The sequence below is a fragment of the Lipotes vexillifer genome, unplaced genomic scaffold (assembly GCF_000442215.2).
Source record: "Lipotes vexillifer unplaced genomic scaffold, Lipotes_vexillifer_v1.1 scaffold1079, whole genome shotgun sequence".
Taxonomy (NCBI): Eukaryota; Metazoa; Chordata; class Mammalia; order Artiodactyla; family Lipotidae; genus Lipotes; species Lipotes vexillifer.
Window position 1 is genome coordinate 517,056 of NW_006772344.1, and position 19,398 is coordinate 536,453.

Consider the following 19,398-nt stretch of genomic DNA (forward strand, 5'->3'; position numbering starts at 1 on the left):
CTCCTGCATCGGCAGGCGGACTCTCAAGCACTGCGCCACCAGGGAAGCCCTACCTACTTTTTTTTAAAAAACTTTTTCAGTACTGAGTATTGAGATAATCCTAATCCAGATGAATAATACTGACCCCACTAGATTTTTGTTGAAGGTTCAATGAGATAATGTTTATGAAAGGCATAGCTCAGGGTTTGGTAATTTATAGTCTTTAATACATTATGGTGGTTGTGGTGGGGAAGTAGTTTAAGAATAGAGTTGGGCCAGGAATTGTTTTTTCTCTCATTTCTATCTGTGTGACCCAGGGCAAGGTATTCAATTTTCTTAGTCTCAATGTTCTCATCTGTAAAATGGGAATAGTAATAGAATCCACTTTGTTGAATTATGGTAATTAACTAACAAATCATTATAATAATAAAATTACATTTTAATTCTTTTAAAATGATCATCACCATCATCACCACCACAACTACCACCACCACCACCTGCATTCTACTTGTCTCCTTCAGTGCCATATCCTTAATGCCAGTCACATAATGGGTGTTCAGTATATATTCGCTCTATAAATGAATTAATAAAGCTGAGAAACAAGAAAGGGGGACTGTCCTTGGTTACGTTACCCCATCTCTTTGTTTAGTCTTCTGTAAGCACTTGTTAGATTATGGTTGGTTTTCTCTCACTGCCTTCAGTTTGGGCAAAATATATTAAGTTTATCTATATCTGTACCAAAGTTGATCAATTTAGGAAAGTGATTGAATTCACTGTTTTTTACTCTGTATGGAATTTATGTCATATAATTTTGCTTAGGAAGTGACTTTGATATTTAGGTATCACAGCATAATATAGTAAGTAGTTCCATAAGCTTTTCAAAGATTAATCTTAGTATAAACAGCCAACCCAAGTTGTGATAAAAATCACATTAACATTGCCATAGTATAGTAAGTTGGGTATACGTAAAAAAAGTAGGACTATGTATGAAAGAAACATTCACCCAGCTGAGTCACATAGTAGAGGTACTGTTTAAACATTGGATATTCAGCACACACCATTTCTCACTCTACCTGAAGGGTGTAGTCTGAGTGGAACATTTTTGCTTAGTTAGCTGACAAATGTACACACATTTTCTTGCCTTGGAAATGATTCTTTTTTTCCTTTGAGCAACTTATATAATTTTTTCTAGGTTCTCTTAAACATAGGCTATTCAGATTGAAATTCCCTTTCTGTTCTTTAGCAACTTTTGATCTTTCTGAGGAAAGGCCTTATGGACTAGCACTGTATTGTAATATATATTTCCCTATCAGTAACCTGGAGTGCTTTTTCCTCGTAACTAGATGTCTCTTTTCAGCTTCATTTCCCCTTCTTACTATTTTTCTCCTTCTTAAGAGATTCTTGAGAGTATCATATTCATCCCATTGGAAAGCATCTGTCTAACGATTTAGGTGGCTGTGATGCTATGCTGTCTTTGTAGAGCTCCTTCTCTCTGGCTGTAATTTCATGTTTCCAAAGGACTTTTGTCCCTGAAATATCTAGGTGTTTAGATATGGATTGAAAAGAGCAGGAAAAAGGAGATGTTGGTTTCTCTTCCAGAACTGCCGACAGCTAAATGTAAAACATTTCCTGGATTTTAGGTAATACTAGAGCAAAAAGCCTGGCTTAATATTTTATTTTCAATCATTGTTATGAAAGCACACATCCAAAAAATAATATAATTAGTGTTAGAATGGGGGCTTTTATAGAAGAGATAAACATCGCTATCCTCTCTTCTTGACTGAGAAGTTGGATCAAAGTTCATATATAGTTTCCTATGGAATCATAAATAGAATATGAATCTCCCAACTCTTAATTATGCTGATGGCCATTACATCATAGTGATCCCCGCTGCTTAGAAGTGATTTAATTTTTCTTAGTAAAATAATTCCAAATAGTTTAACAAAGTACAATGGATTTATTCATTGTTGGACAGAGACTTCATGATCTTAATTGTTCCCTCAGGAATTCATGTGGGTATTATTAGAAAATATGTTACGCTTTGATCTTATTCTATTATAGAGTGACCATATTTTCCTCTCAACCTACCACTCTAAAAAACAAGTTATGAATCCTAAGGAAATGTTTGCTCTATTATATTATATTCTGAATTCTTTAAGAGATAGGACCAGGTAACCAAGGCTGATGCTCAAAGAGTAAAAGAGTTTATGATATGCGCTAGTAAAAAAAAAATACACTCCTACTTTTGTTTTATTTTCTAGGTGTAAGACCACTCAATCTTTATATCATTAGTTACATGTCTTAGATATCAATACATATTATTATTATTATTATTATTATTATTATTTTTTGCTGTACGTGGGCCTCTCACTGTTGTGGCCTCTCCCGTTGCGGAGCACAGGCTCTGGACGCGCAGGCTCAGCGGCCATGGCTCACGGGCCCAGCTGCTCCGCGGCATGTGGGATCTTCCCAGCCCAGGGCACAAACCCGTGTCCCCAGCATCGGCAGGCAGACTCTCAACCACTGCGCCACCAGGGAAGCCCTCAATACATACTATTAATCAGAATAAAACATACCTTTAGCAAGCTAAAAATACAAGGACCTAAAAGAATGGCGTACTGTTTATATAGAAAATATACAGAAGTCTTCTTTTCTGTAATATAAAGAATGAGTAAATAGAATTAGTTTCAGTTTTTAAGGAAATTTGTCAGTAGAGTAGTTTGATAGTAAAATATGTGAACTTTTCTTCCCTTTTTGGAGTCGTGGGTTTTTTAATATTAGCTTGTGACTTTCCCAATGAAGCCATCCAAAAAGCCACACTGACTCTTTTAGTCTGCCATCAGAGTGATAAATCCTTTATAGTTTTTCTTGGTGGTGAGAAATATGTATCACACCTACTGTGTTTACTCATTGATGTGCAGTATTGAAACTATTCTTTCCTTCTCTTCTCAATTCTGTGTTTACAGCAATCTACTGATGTTGAAGTGGGAGCTGACCTTGTCCCTTCAGTCACAGTGAAGGTATTGTACATAGTTCTAGACTGTAATGTGCAAACAATATCACACATTTCATCACATCTGTCACTTGTCACCCTATAAGTAGCTTATGGAAATGTAAAACAAACACTTGGTGGGCAGAAGAACTAATAGACATTTACCAGAGAGAACATCCAAATGGCCAACAGACACATGAAAACATGCTTAACATCACTGATCGTCAGGGACATGCACATCAAAACCACATGAGATATCACCTCACACCTTAGAATGGCTATCATAAAGAAGACAAGAGACAACAGGTGCTGGTGAGGATGTGGTGAAAAGGGAGCCCTTAAATATTGTTGGTGAGAATGTAAGTTAATCCAACCACTTTGGAGATCAATTGGAGGTTCCTCAAAAAATTTAAAAAAAAATCTGTATGACCCAGCAACTCCACTTCTGGCTATAAACCAAAGGAAATGAAAATAGTATTTCCCAGGAGAGATATACACTCTCATGTTTATCGCAGTATTATTCACAAAAGCCAAGATATGGAAACAACCCAAATGCCTATTGATGGATGAATGGATAAAAAAAAATATGGTACATATACACAATGGAATATTATTCAGCTATGAGAAGGGAGGATATCCTTCCATTTGCAACAACATGGATGGATCTTGAGCACATTATGCTAAGTAAGATAAGTCAGATAGAGAAAAACAAGTCCTGTATGATATCACTTATATGTGGGAATCTAAAAAAATTAAGCCTGTAAAAAACAGAGGGTAAAATGGTGCTTACCAGGGGATTGGGGGCAGTTAAGAGTGATGATGTTTAAGGGCACAAACTTGTAATGAGTAGTAAATAAGGCATAGAGATCTAATGCACAGTATAATGAATATAGATAATATTGTACTATAATTATGTAATGTGATAAATATCACTGCCTTGGCAATCATATTGCAGTATATAAATGTATCAAAGTAACATGCTGTACACGTTAAATGTACACAATGTTACACATTAAATTTATTCAATTAAACAAAAGATTTCTTGGTTAAAAAGTTAAGAAAAAGAAAAACCCAAACACTTGACATTTGTAAGTTTTCCTCAGCCTTGAGTAGTAAATAGATAGCCTTTATTGTTTACTACAAATATAAAACTAGTAATTGCATTTATAGCAATATGTATGTAACAAAAAATTGTTATGACTTATTCCTACCATTAATTAAATGTGTAGTGTGATTAAGGGTCTTTTTTCTAGAAAAAAAATTAGTATTTAAATATACTAAAGGAATTGTGTCATCACATTCATAGTAGACCAAGCAGTTGATTGCAGTATCATATATATATTGGGGAATCATATGAATGTTAATAATATCTTTCTTCTATGTATGATTATGTGTGTGTTTGAAAAGAATTTCCAGCCATCTATCTGCCATAGTATTAGCTTTAAATGGATGCATTTATAGCAAGAAAATATTAAATGAAGAAGCCACAAAATAGAGTAGTGACAAATTGATAGTCCCCAAAAAATAGAATATGAAGGATGTGGTTTTGGTTAAGATTTTTAGTCCTGCCATTGTAGAATTTTAGAACTAGGGCTCAAATGTAGAACTCTCTTAAGGCATTTAGATTAAAGTGTGGTAATAAGTCAGCACATTATTAAGCTGAAAATATTTATCACTGCCCAGACTTTGGAGCCAGGGAAAGTTGTGGATCTTGGCGATTTGCTAAGTCAAAACTTGGACAGGGCTTTATATTTTCTTAGATTATGGGTTGCTGTCCTTGGAGGAGTTTGACAGGGCACCAGGCTTTACCAGTTGTGTTCGCTTATACTAGACCCAGCGGGTGGCCCAAGTGTGGGGATCTTTGGTAGAAGTTGAAGGGAGCCCAATCTTATAACAGTTTCCTAAGCTAATTTTTTTGGATTCTTGCCACTAGTAGCAAGGGTGGTCTTTTCCCAGTCTCCATTCCCCCTGTCCAATCAAAGGCTCTATCCCATTAATACTTCTGAGTCTGGAAAAGCATTAGTGGCAAGAAATCAATCATTTAAGGAAAAAAAAACCAACAACCCTGTAGCGTTCCAGGAATGATCTATAGACTTCTGTGTAGGAAAATATCTTTTATATCTATCTACTGATATTGTTCTGACACATAACATAATAATTCAGGAGCACACTGCAAATTGCAAAAAGAAATCTTGTACCTAAACCAGATAATTTGCTCACGCTAATTTTTTCCCTCACTACTAGTTATTGCTATAAATAAATACACATTTCCCTCCCATGCCGTTCTTAAGCTTTCATGTGTAATAGCCACCTTAAAATGGTGGCATGACACTATTGGAAAATTCTCCTTCATTAGGAGAATAACATTTAACTATGTTTGAGAATGGCTAAGTCACAGCTCTCTTCCTTATTGCCATTATAAAAGAATGGGAAAGAATGTGACACACAAGAGTTGCACAAAATCAGCTGGACTTAAGCAGCAGACACCATGACTTCCTGATTCTGCTTGACAGTTCCTATACAAATTTCTGTTATAAATCTCTCCTTATAGCCTTTTATAACAACAGCAGCCAAGATATATAACCATGGAAGTTTCCATCATAATAAATCCTGTTAATTGAGAAACTTTTTCCATCCGTTCCAAGTGAATGAAGATGTGGCTACCTTGAGTGTGTGTGCGTGATGCGTGACCATCTGTTGCAGGCAACTAAGGCAGAGTGGTTGATAATACCTGGCCTTTGGAGTCATGTTTATATATCTAGGATAAAAATTTAGTATTATGTTTCCTGAGGATCATATTTTATTTTGTTAGAAATGGAAAATAGCATGGAAAATTCTGATATTAATTTTCATATTTCCCCCTTAATCTATAATTATTTTTCTCTTAAAATATGAGGTTTATGGTCTAGCCAAGTCTTTAACTCTTTTTTTTGGCTCAAACACAACTCTTCTTTGTTACTGTAGTTATTTTTGTCACACATCTTCTTGATTCACTTTTGAAAGTGCCTAGTCCATTGTTGGGATTCAATAGATCTGTGTATGAGAGTTATCACCATTGATCTTGCATCTAAACTAAATGCAAGCACTTGTAACAATGTAAAATTGTACGATTGTTGTCTAAGTACATGTTGTTATGCCAGGCAGGGTCAGAACGTCTGCTGTCTTAATAATGGCTTATCACTACCTTAAGGATTTTTCATTTTCATTTTTAAAACTAACCTCTCACGAGATGTTCCTGGTCATAGTTTTCAGCTCTCTTGCACATATTGGCTGGATGGTCTTAGACGTATTATTGAGCTTCTGTGAACCTCTATTTTTAAAATGTAAAATGAGGGTACTTCTTCATTTGCAGAGTTATTTTGGGACTTAACCAAAATTGATTAAGAGTGTGGGCTCTGGATTCTGACAGACAGAAGTTAAATTGTGCTTCTTCCACTTATAATCAGAGTAGCCTTAGTCAAATTATCTAGCTTCTCTGAGCCACATTTTTCTCTTATGTAAAATGGTATATTGTGATAGTACCTGTTTCACAATGTTGTAATGATTAAATGAGATAATACACATAAATAATTTATTAGCATGGTTTCATGAATATAGAAAGCTGCTAATGGTTATTATCATTAATTTCATTTAAAAATATATGTACAGACCAGCCTATTATTGTTAATAGTAAAATATTGAAATTGTGTTCTGTTTATTTAGTGGAATAGCTATCATGTCTACAGCACATGCGTACTTTTTTCTTCCCATAATTACCATCAGTGTTTTATTAAAAAGGTATTATGATTTTTATAATGGTCAGATATCATTACAGAATCTTTGTGGTATGCAGATTTCCTCCCATGTATTCCCAGGGCTTATAAAGTAAAAATTGAGGGTTCATTGTTCATTTGCTGTGTTTATTGTACTTATTTGCCTCAATAGTTGTCCTTTAAATTTTTTACTTTGCAAGTCAAAAATTTTGCGCTTATTTTAAGTTGTACAGAATATCCACATCATTTAAAATTAATACAAGGCATTTACTGAATCTAATTATATGTGTATAATGTTTGTGGGCCAGATGTATATTCTTGTATATTGTTTATCTATAGTATGTATGTATATATATAATTAAGGAATAGTTGATACATGCCTTTTACCTAAGAGAAAATTCAAAATGACTTTTCTTAAAAATTAAGTATGCCCTTGCATTATGTCAATTAATAATGGAATGTATCTGTCTCATATACTAGAGTCTAGTAACTAGACTAAATTGCTCCATAGCAAAGGTGTCATGTATAATAGAAGAGTGCTTCTCAACTCTGGTTGTAAATAGCTATCACCTGGGGAACTATTAAAGCAATACCAATACCCAGGCCTACTCCCAGAGATTGTGATTTAGTTGGTCTAGCAACTCTACCTGGCCGGTGACTGTGATAAATCTGGCTTACCATGTGGATAAACTCATCCAAAGAGACTGTTCAAAGAGGCTGGGGTTTTTAGGAGACAAAATATAAAGAGAGAATGTTCCCAATGGAAGCCAGATCTTTAAGCTTTTTCTTTGATGCCCGTAGCACTGTGGCCCAGTAAAGATCCTTGGGCCTGATGGATTCTATTGTCGTTCCTCCTCAGGGGGAGTGAGAGAAGTCCTGGCCTTCTCTACCCATACCCACCCTATTTCTCAGTCAAACTATTAACCCAGAATTCATAGCTATTAACTCTGACTGGAATGGGAATTATCATTCCAAGCATCATGAACCAAGAGCAGCAGCTTAGAAATGCAGCAGTAATTATTGCCATTCTTTGATATTTTCTAGAATTAGTTATGTCAGGTATTTTTGTATTAAGCCGTGGAAGAAAATGTAGTGCTTTGATATGTATTTAAACTATTGATAGTAAATACCTACCTAGAAAGGAAATCTTTAGAGCGTAACTTGTGTAAAAGGTAATATATTGATACTAGATAAAATAAATAATTCATGATGCCACATCTATACATGTAAAGAAAAATGAACACATATAATATTTCATTATGTAATTATTCACCAGACATGAGGGCAGATTTTTTTGGTCTTCTTTTGATAGAACATTTTTAAATAGCTTTATTGAGATATAATTCACATACCATACAATTTACTCTTGTAAAGTGTACAATTCAATGATTTTTAGTATATTTGCAGAGTTGTAGAATGATGACCATTTGATTTTTGAACATTTTTGTCCCTCCAAGGGAAACCCCATATTCATTAGCTGTCACTTGCTGTTCTCTCCATTCGCCCACCCCCAATCCCACTACCATCCCAAAGCAACTACTATTTTCTGTCTCTGTAGATTTATAGATTTGCCCACTCTAGATATCTCATATAAATTGAATCATATAATATGTGGTCTTTGTGACTGGCTTCTTTCGCTTAGCGTAGTATAATGTACCCATGTTGTAGCATGTGTCAGTACTTCATTTCTTTTTATTATTATTATTTTTTTTTGTGTGTGTGGTACGCGGTCCTCTCACTGTTGTGGCCTCTCCCGTTGCGGAGCACAGGCTCCGGACGCGCAGGCTCAATGGCCATGGCTCACGGGCCCAGCCGCTCCACGGCATGTGGGATCTTCCCGGACCGGGCTACGAACCCGTGTCCCCTGCATCGGCAGGCGGACTTTCAACCGCTGTGCCACCAGGGTAGCCCTATTATTATTAATAGTATTAAATATTATTCTGAATAACATTTCATTGTAGAGATATACCATATTTTGTTTGTCCATTCATCAGTTGATGGACACTTGGGTTGTTTCTAGTTTTAGCTATTATGAATAGTACTGCTATGAACATGTGTACAAGTTTTTGGGTGGACATATGTTTCATTTCTCTTGGCATGGAATTGTGAGGTCAGATGGCAATTTTATGTTTAATTTTTAAAGAAACTGTCAGACTTTTTTCTTGAATGGCTATACCATTTTACATTTCCATAAGCAATTTATGCAGGTTCTAGTTTTCTACATTCTTGCTAACACCTGTTTTTGTCTGTCCTTTTGGTTATAGCATTTAAGTAGATGTGTAGTAGTATCTCACTGTGGTTTTACTTTGTATTTCATAAAGAGATTTTGAGCATTTTTTTCACGTGCTTATTGGCTATTTGTACATCTTCTTGGAGAAAAGTCTGTTCAACTCCCTTGCCCAGTTTCTAACTGGGTAGAACTTTTTAATCTACTACCTATGTTACAGGTTATGTTTTGTGACAGCTCATTTTTTTTTCCTCAGATGGTATTTCCCAATTATTTGCTAATGATTTTTTAAGTAGTTGTGATATTCTACCAATTTGGAAAAAATGTAATTTTTTTATTAATAACAATTTCTATTTTCTCAGGTCACACTGCAGAATCGAGTGACCTTACAAAAGATCAGATTATCGGTCTATGTACAACCACCTTTAGTATTGACTTGTGATCATTTCACCTTTGAATTTATGGGTAAGTGTTTTGTTTTGGCTTAAAGTCTATCATGGTGTGAGGTTTTTTTTTTAATTAAAATTTTTTTTATCAGTGGGTTTATTTCATGGCTCTATTTCTTGTCTGAATAGTGAGACTGGTATCTTCCTGAAATCAACGATTGTGTTGTTTTGCTTATATTTTCCCTCCAAACATCAAGCATTGACATTCAGTGAATGGCTGTTGAGTTGAAGTAATTACAGATTTTCAAGTACTTTTCTTAATAATTGTACTTAAATACTATATTTTGGAAGGCTTTTTTATTGGTGTTTCTCTAGTGAGCTATTTATTGAATCTGTAATGTTTGAAGAAAGAATATTGGCTTTGGAATCTGACCTGAATTTGAATCCTGGCTCTGACACTCAATGTGTAACCATGGGCAAGCTACTTTAGTAATTACTGGGAGCCTCAGTTTTGTTTTGTTTTAATCTGCAGAAAGGGGATAATGATCTCTGTGTTACAGAACTGTTTTAATTAGAATTTAATCAGAAAATTAATTGGACTTAATTAGAAAATGAATCTATGTAAGGTGACTGTAATAATGCCTAAGATTTCTTTGCATAGGGTCTCTCTTACCACTTACATCCAGTTGTCATTAGTCCTGTTAAAATGATTTCTGAATTATCTTTCAAGTCTTTTTCTGTCTTTCTTCACTGCTACTGTTCAGCTGGGAACCCTATGTCTTATTCACAAAAAGCAAGAGCATATCTCTCTTTTTTCCTTTTTATAACCAACCCCTACCTTAGGTGCCCGACAGATAGTAGAAACTCAGTAAGTATTCATTGAATCAGTGAATGAGTGATTGAATGGTTGAGGTAAACTTGTAGGTGATATCTCACTTTATTTTTTAATTTTTCACAATACTTCCAATTTGTCTTTCTAAAACACATTCTGGACCATTAATTTTTCAAGTTAAAAACCTCTTATAGCTCTCTAATGCAGGTTGGAGGTCAAATACATGAATATGGAAGGCTATGCACAATCTGCCAAGTTGCCACAGTTTTAGTTACATCCATATCCAATTCCCCCTTCCATTTTATCCCGCAGTCCGTGTTCTAGCCATGATAAGGTACTATTTCCCACTCCCAAATTCTCTTGCCCTTTGCGTACCTTTTGCTTTGTTCATGCTGCCTGTTCATCTGAGTAAAGAGAAGCAGTAGAATGTTAGGTACCCTTGTTCTGGAGTCAATTCCCAGCTCTGTATTAGCTATATGACCTTGGGCAAGCTTTTTAATCTCTTTGTAGCCATTTTCCTCATGCACCAAAAAATGGGGATAATAATAATACCCACCATGTAGGGTTGTTGTGAGGATTAAATGAGTTAATCTATGTAATTGTTATGTAAAGTGCTTAAGACAGTAGCTGGCATGCAGTATATGTCTAATTTTAACTGTTTATTAATAATAATTGTCCAAAATTATGTAATATATTATTTTTACATTGCTTATAGCACCAGAGATGACTAGAACAGTAGGCTTTTCTGTTTATCTGAAAGGAAGTTATTTACCACCTGAATTGGAAGGAAATGCTGTTGTTTCTTATTCCAGACCTACAGGTAAGCATACAGTTGTTCATGAATTTACAAGCCTAAGCACTTCTTTTAAGTTATTGGAGTTATGAGTTAAATGTTTAAGTGTTTAAAATGGGAAAACACATTGTAAAATATTATTAAATGAAAAAATATTCTTTTCTAGTGTTAAATAAAAATGTATGTTCAAATTACTTTGATGTGTTATGAATAATTAGTGATAGTCTATTTAGGTGATTTCCATATGTAATGTTTGATTCTATCCTTTCAATTAATAGCAAATATGATGTATTTTTATTCCCACTAGAAAAATGTTATCTAGTCAGACTTCATGTATTTGAACTAAAGAGAAAAACCTAGTCTGAATTAGTAAAAAAGACTATTATGGGTTGCTGTAATATTAAGTCAGTCTTCAGAGTTCCAAACACTGCTTTAGTGATTAAATAAAACTATTATCTTACATGTTAAAATATTTAAGAACAGGATCTGTATTATTTCAAGAAACTCTTAATAGATCAGAAAATGTTATCTTTAGTCCAGTTGAGATCTAATTATTATAAATTTCAACTTGGGTTCAATTTTATAGTTTTGTGTGTGTGTGTGTGTGTGTAGTGAATTTTTCATAGTAACAGTTTGACAATTAGTTGATTGATAGAATAAGAATAATTAGTTATTGCTTTTTTTAAAAAACGTTTAAATGTAGTATAACTGATAGGGTATTTCAACAATGTTGCATTTGTGTTTTTTAAGCATTTCTGTACAGTTTTCTTAATTTAAAAAGCTTAGAGATGCTTATTTATATTTTTTTCTCTTTGTTGACACCTACTTTGCTTACTTAGCAATGTTTTTATGAGACTGATGCAACTACGTACTGTGCTAACAAGGCACCTTGGCAATGTTTTTAATAATAGTAGTTCTTATTTTGTCTAGGTGAATTTTCTGTTTTATGCATTGACAATCCTATGCTTGGAGGTGATTTTGTAACTTTAGTACATGTTTTCAAAATCTGTTTCTCCTTCTTTGTAAGTTATTTTGCTTTAAATTATTAAAAAAATCATTTCTGGCCAGAAGTGACCACTTTAACCATTTACCTATATTTTCAAAATTTGGGGTAACATAAATATTTTATGGTTAAATGGCTTTGCGAAAGCTGTCTTTGGAGAGAAATACAAATCTTCTGTAAGGGATCAAAGAATGATGGACTTCTTAGTTGGATGTTTCTGAAAAGAGCATTGAAATGTTCAGTGTTATTTTAATTTTGAGTTGTGAAATAAAAAACAGGAAATGTTGGCTAAAATCTCTAGATCATTTATCATTAACTGAACATCTCAATAATCATAGGCATGATTATACTTTTTATCTTTATTACACCTTGTGTATGTAGTTATAGAGATTGTTGATGCCTTAATTCAACTAGTTATTTCATTTGCTTTCAAGGAAAAGTAGTGGTTCAAAATAAAGAAATGGATTACCTAGTAAGTGGACAAAAGGCTTAAAATTAAATACATTACAAAGTTATAAAATCATTCAGTGAGCTTATGGTTGCACATACCATTTTTAGCTATTATGCTTTTCTAAAGACAGAATTTGAAAGACTATAAATTATTACTAAACCAAAGAGCATAGGCATTAATTGGTTGAAGGTTAATTAGAAGTTAAAGTAAAAACAAGTCTATAAAAGTAAAAGAATACCGAGACAAGCTGAAAGAAAAATAGACATTGTTCCATAGTAGTATCTATTAACTAAAGTTATAAGCAAGACTAACTCGAAATATTAATATTATATATTTGTCTTTCACTCAAATTTTTTCCAAAAAATTCATTTAATGCTCTTGATGTCATTTACATATTGAGTCTGGTTTGCTTTTGGCTAGATCATATATCTTTACCTCTTTTTGCCACATTTATACTGGAATAACACCCTCTCATGGACTTCTGAGAATGAATGAAATATATTGTTAGATTTCATTTATTCATGTTATATTCTTCAATTGTGAATTGGCTTATCTTTATTGGAGGGCCATTTAAATCATCTGTAAGAATCTTGAAAATTTTATATTATATTTTAAGCAGATATGTGTTGTTTGTGTTGTAATTTTATAACAGATAATTTGTTACATTTTCTACCTTATCCCTTTTTGAATTGCCTCTGATGGATAGATCGAAATCCTGAGGGTAAGTGAAAAGATAATTTAGAACAAAATGAGTTTCAGAACTGAAATTTGGTCAGTTAATTCAATTGGTATTATACCATGAATGAATTCTTTTTATGGACTACTGTTTTAACTATAGCAACCTCTTTAGGGTGATTCAGTGCCTTGATCTGGCTATGGAGAAGCTAGTATATGTTTCCACTTATAGATACTTGTTATTCATAATTAGTTGTTTCAGAGTCATGAGAAACAATGAAGCTCCATGACTGTTTTGAACAAAACCAAAGGCACCACTGACAACTTATTTTTGTAAGTCATTGGTGATTTACCTGTATGCTCAGTTATCTTAGTTTACTTAAAAAGAGTAAGGAAAAAAATTTTGAATTCTAAATTGTATGATTCTGTATACCCCAAAATATTCACCTCTTTGATCAGAATGCCATGTGTACTCATTCTATGGGCCTGTTCCTTGTCTTGTTTAGAATTTGTGGGGGAATATCATCAAGGGACTGACCCCTTGAACTTGCCTGGGTCAGTGTTGTCACCATTTTGTTTTCCCCAAATCCTTTGTTTATTACTCTGCTATAATACTTATCATAATATGAATTTCATTAAGTTTGTTCCTTAGGTTCCCCTAGTAGATTTTTGAGCTCTGTAAGAGCAGGGTTCAAGTACTTAGGATTGTGCAGTATCTGGTTATATGACAGGTACTCTATAAGGATCTTCTACTTTGATTATTTTTCCTCCTAGACACAGACTTAATGTGATGGTTTGTCTTAGTTTAATAGCCATTTTAGATTAGTATTAGATAATATTAATTAGTAATAATTAGATAAATAAAATACTTAAAAATAATGGCATTATTTACTCATATAGTTTTGGTGGTGCCAGCAACCTGAGCTGCATAGTGTCTGGGAGGTGAATATATATTTATATGAGAAATATTTTAATAGAAGTAAGCTTTTAGCTTAATAGTATAAAGTATACTTGTCAAATTAGAATTTGGGTTATTAAAAATAATTTTAATAATGAATATTTACATTTTACTTTGCAAGATTTCATGTAACTGATAAGATTTTGCAATAACTTTTATAAAATACGATATTATTATTTAAATTATTTGTTTTGAGTTTTAAAAAAATCAGTAAAGGTTATTATTAAAAGGAATTTATTTCCTCTTACTAAAAATTCAGATCAAACCATGAGAAAAAAAATCAAAATATATGGAAATTTTAGTATTTCAATGCAAACCTAAAGCTGGTTTTAATAATCTCTTATGATATATTTTAAAATTATAATTAAGCTTCAGGGAGTAGAGTTGAAATATTCAGCTTTACCTAGTAGGCAAGAAAATAATATGTTGCCACTTAGATCTTACTTACATAAGGCTTCAAATTTCAAAGACTTTTCCATTTTATTGGCCTGATCTGTTCAGGCTGTATTGCAGATAAGCAGTCCTGCTTTTACATATGGAAAAAGAGAAGCAAACGAGGTTTTATGTTGTCCCATAAGAGTTTGTCTCCATTATTTCTGCATTAAAGTTACATGACATGGGCAGTGTAAAACATGACTGCAGATGGAGCACAGTACGTAGCCAGACATAACAGGAAGGGATCAAGGAAGTTCTGGCTACCAGACATTGCTACTGCTTTGGGGTTCCTTGTTTTCAATAAGAAATGACTCTAGCAGGCCCCTGGAAAGAGTTCTAAAGGCATTATGTAGATGTGTAATATATAGATATAGTTATTCTACTCTGGTATATAAGTTCTTTTTTCTTTTTTTCAAAGCACATTTTGGCATCCCTCTTGACAGTGATACTGGTCTCTTGGGTGTGCCAGGGGTAATTAGAATTCTCTTCCTGGAAAAATTGTTCTGTCAGGAGTGATTTTGATCTGAATTTTCTCTCTAAGTGTTAAATAATTTTGTGATTAATTGCACCATGGTAGTTGCGACTATCCATTTCCTCTAGTAGGCTAGAAGGGGAAGTGTTTGAAGGAGAGGTGATTATATTTGTTTAAAAATTGTAGGAAAAAGTCAGTCTGATGAGTGAGTAGGCCAATATTTGAGTATTACAAATGACCAAATTCTTCTTTTCTCTCAGCATTATATTCAGAGAGTTGAATAAGCCAAATAGAGACTGTTTTGCCAACTAAATATCGCTGATGGTAGGCAGTTAGGATCAGTTAGGCTCTTTCAACTGAGTTGAAAGCTATCCTACTAGCAAATTTGGAAGGTCTTTAAGTGCATATTATTCTTTCCTTCCTTATTACAGATACACATATGCATACACTCACACATACCTCTACATGTCTCTGGCTTCAGGTTCTTAGCTACAGTTATAGCCTGAAGAGTAACTGGTAGCCAAATCTGCATTTCAAGTTTCTTAAGAAAATGTAAATCTCAATAGAAATGTGCCACTGATAAACTCCGTGTCTAAATACTAGACATTATATTTTGAAACGTTCGGGTTTTAATTTGATGGGAAGTAATATAAAATATTGGCAGTATAATTTTTCTTTTTAAAGGTATGGTTTCCTTAAACTGGTTTCTAAAGGATTTCATACTCTTTTCCCCCCCACAATGGTAAAACTTTTCAAGCTGCCATCATTTAAAAAATAGCCATAATCATTTTATTAAGTATGAGTGTCATCATTTTTCAAAGTAATGTTTTCCAAATGTCCTGTGAAACAGGTTTACAATTCCTGGAGAGAAAAGAAATTCTGGAGGGGTTCTTCAAATCTTAGCAACTGCAGACTATTTGCCCTAGTGTGTGATATTGTCATTAACTGACTTAACTGAGCTGTGAATTGAGTTACAATGTATTTCCCTTCTTGGGTTTATTAGTGACTGCAATCCATTTGTTTCAATTTCTGAAACATTTATACACCACCAGTTTCTTTAGCTCTGGGTTCTTGGAGTTTTAGGGTAATAATCTAAGTAACATAAAGGCTAGTGTTGTTGATCATGATTAATTTTGTTTTACCACAAATTCAGTCAGTACCCGGTCCAAGTGAAGTAGAGCCACAGTTTCAGCAGTGTAGTTTTAGAAGAGCATTTACAGCCAAATTTTATTTGAACAATTAGCTCAGACTTTGGTTGAAAGTACGTAGAAGATAGCTTCTCTTTGTGCATGTACAGAATTGTCAGAAGATGAAGCATTTTTTCCCTGTTATTCTATTCATTGAAAATGAAGGAACTGGAACTAGGTTTCAGTTTCCTTTTTCTTTCCAGACTGCATCTATTAATTGAAGCTGTAATTTGTATATTGTAGAGGAAAAACATTAGTAGGTATATTTCCATAATTTGGGGATATATGGAATATATGAAGTTGGAAAAAATAATGCTTTGTAATATATTTTGTAGTGATATTGATAGTTGTGGTCTGAGCAGTAGCTTAGATCACGTTACCATAATATTTTGAGTCAAAATATTTCATCATTTTAAAGTACAAATACACATGCCTCTAAAACCTCACAAAATGTCAGGAAATAATACCCTGGGACTTCTCTGAAGAGACACCAGTTATAGTTTGCATTTAGGATTCCAGAAGTGAATTTAACATCTGTTGGTTATGAGCAAAAAATGAGCTATGTAAAATTTGATGGATAATAGATTATGTTGAAGAGAATGACAAATATGCTCCACATGCTCTGAAAAAGTATTTAATTGGCCTCATATATCAATATGCTTGCCGTTGTTGATGATCTCTTACTATCCTAGTGAATAAGTAGTTCTGAAAAGTGTACTCCCAGCTTGGTTATAGAGTAAACCACACAACTCCAATTGGCATTAACAAAATATATTGCTAATTCTAGGAATCCTATTTGGGATCATGTCTCCAAACTTTATTGCTTCCACTTTTGCTATTTTTAAGCTGCTCTCTGACTCCACTGTAAAGAAATAAAGGAATTAATGTGTGGATCTATCCAGTAGAGTAGAACATTTTAAGTTTTCCTTTTTTCTACAGTAGTTTACTAAGGTATAGGTTTCTGTATGTTATCTTTTGTCTTATCCAGTCAAAAATAGAATCCTAGTATAAAAGGAGAGAGAACTAAAGTTGTAGAATTGCTTTACTTGATTTATAAGTAGAGAGCTTAATTTGCTTTGGTTTCAGTTTCATTCTTTGTAAAAATATTAAAAGGAATGATTTTTAAGAGCTTTAAATTCTGATATAAAACTCTTCATTGTTATTTATTTATGCAGTTACTTATTTCAATATACCTGTACCTGTATACTTTCTGAAAAAATTTGAGAATTGAATGACTATGTAAGCCTTTCAAAATGTTGCTTAACAGTGATATGTAAAGTTAAATGGATTGAGAAAAATTCAATTTGTATGAAAGTAATATTCTTCATATTGATGTGTAAAATGACATTAGAATGAACTTCATTAGAACTTCAGTAGGGCAAATTCTGCTTTCATGCTCATAATTTATTGCAAATTGTTAATTGTATTTCGAATCTTCAATAAGTAAAAAAACTAAAATTAAAGAATTCGGGGGGTAGAGAAATGATTAGATATGGTCATATAGAATCTTCCTGATATAAATTTCATATTCTTTGCTCATTTTAGCGGATAGTCTTGGGTTAGGGCTAGAGCTTTGAAGGTCTTAAAGACAGTTCAGTAATTGAATATAACTACATATAATGTTTTATATAGCGTTCAACTGTGATGATTTTTAAAATATGATATTACTATTAAAGGCAGAGTTTACCCCATGCTCGTTTTTAAGATTTTATTTTTGCCTTGCACTTTTTGACAATAAAGTAAAAACATAAATTATGATAATGCTTTCCAGTTATTTCAGTTATGCTAAATGAAATGGGCAGGTAACAAACATTTAAACTAAGATATGTTGCTACTATGTACTATTAGTAGTACAATATTTTTCTTATTTGTCAAATTTATGAATATATGTTTCTCTTTTTTTCAGGCATTCCTCGAGTTAGCCAATGTAAGTTTAGACTTCCCCTGAAATTAATCTGCTTACCAGGCCAGCCTTCAAAAACTGCAAGCCACAAACTAACTATTGATACCAACAAATCTCCAGTCAGTCTTCTCAGTCTCTTTCCAGGTAGGACTCTTGAAGTAACATGCCTGTAACATCAGAAATGTTAAGAATTTAGAATGGAATCCTTCATCAGCAGGTAATGATGGGGTAATTATCAGATAATTGTTAAGTCAGAATATAAAAGTGCCTCAAGGATTTTTTCGTTTCGTTTGCGGGTTCAAAGGAAATAGCTTATATCAACAAGGTAATAAAGCGTACCTTTTAAGTTTGATTAAAATTATTATAATCATTATTTTGCTTCAGTATTCAGAAATGAAAACATCAAATGTTTCTTTTTGCACTGTGGAATTTTTTGGCTTGGAATGTAAATATTTATTATTCATCTTTATTGTAGGTTTTCAAATATATCCCTTTTCTAAGCATGTAAATATTTATTATTCGTCTTCATTGTAGGTTTTTGGAAATGTACCTTTTAAAAGCATATTCTTGTGCCCCTGAAAAGTAACCTCATAAGTAGATGCTCTATGTGGTTGTGCTGTCTTCAGCAGCTGGAGGGGGCAATGTTCATTCTTTGCCTCCAGTGCTTTAGAAGGGGCTACATATATAAAGCTAGAATATCACAGTGAACATTATTGGTAATTTGTGAAGGTGTGACTTTCTCCAGGTGTTGGTTTTTCTTTTTGAGTAGCTTAGAAAAGAGAGAGGCATTGATTGGATAAAACATCTTTAGTTGCTAGGGTTTCTAATGTGTTGCATCTATTACCTTTCTTGATGATGAGGTGGAATTAAAAAAAATAATCTGGGAATTAAATCGACCCTTTTAAATCCATCATTAAAAATCAGCACTGTTGACTGTAAGATGCATCTTCATCCTTGCATTAGTGGATGGATTTAGAATACAAGTATTTCCCACAAGGTTTAGATATTTATGGTAAGTCAACTTTTGTGTTATTGCCTACTTAAAGTGATTAAAATTTATTTTTCATTAATTTGAAGTGTTTTTAAAAGCTTTATTTATATATAACTCTATGAAAAATCTCCAAGATGCTCTTTATTACAATTAATCTATTTAGTTTGAATGAGTTCGAATGAATGTGTGTGTGTGTGTTTGTGTGTGTGTGTGTGTGTGTGTGTGGTTAGCAAATAGTTTTGTACCTTTTGGTTTCTAATTCCCTTTCATTCCCTTTCTTCTTCGTCAATTTTCTTATAACAAATTTGGATTATAAAAAAGGCAGAGAGGGACTTCCCTGGTGGCGCAGTGGTTGAGAGTCC

General features: G+C 33.3%; 1 protein-coding gene across 1 annotated transcript in view; it reads left to right on the top strand.

Moving 5' to 3' along the window:
- Positions 1-19,398, top strand: part of LOC103090871 (protein PTHB1) — a 222,599-nt gene that overhangs the window by 184,652 nt on the left and 18,549 nt on the right. The window contains exons 12-16 of the mRNA XM_007447404.1: positions 2,946-2,999; positions 9,313-9,415; positions 10,884-10,988; positions 13,122-13,136; positions 18,049-18,189. Coding sequence (XP_007447466.1) covers positions 2,946-2,999; positions 9,313-9,415; positions 10,884-10,988; positions 13,122-13,136; positions 18,049-18,189 — 418 coding nt within the window. The remainder of the gene's footprint in view (positions 1-2,945; positions 3,000-9,312; positions 9,416-10,883; positions 10,989-13,121; positions 13,137-18,048; positions 18,190-19,398) is intronic.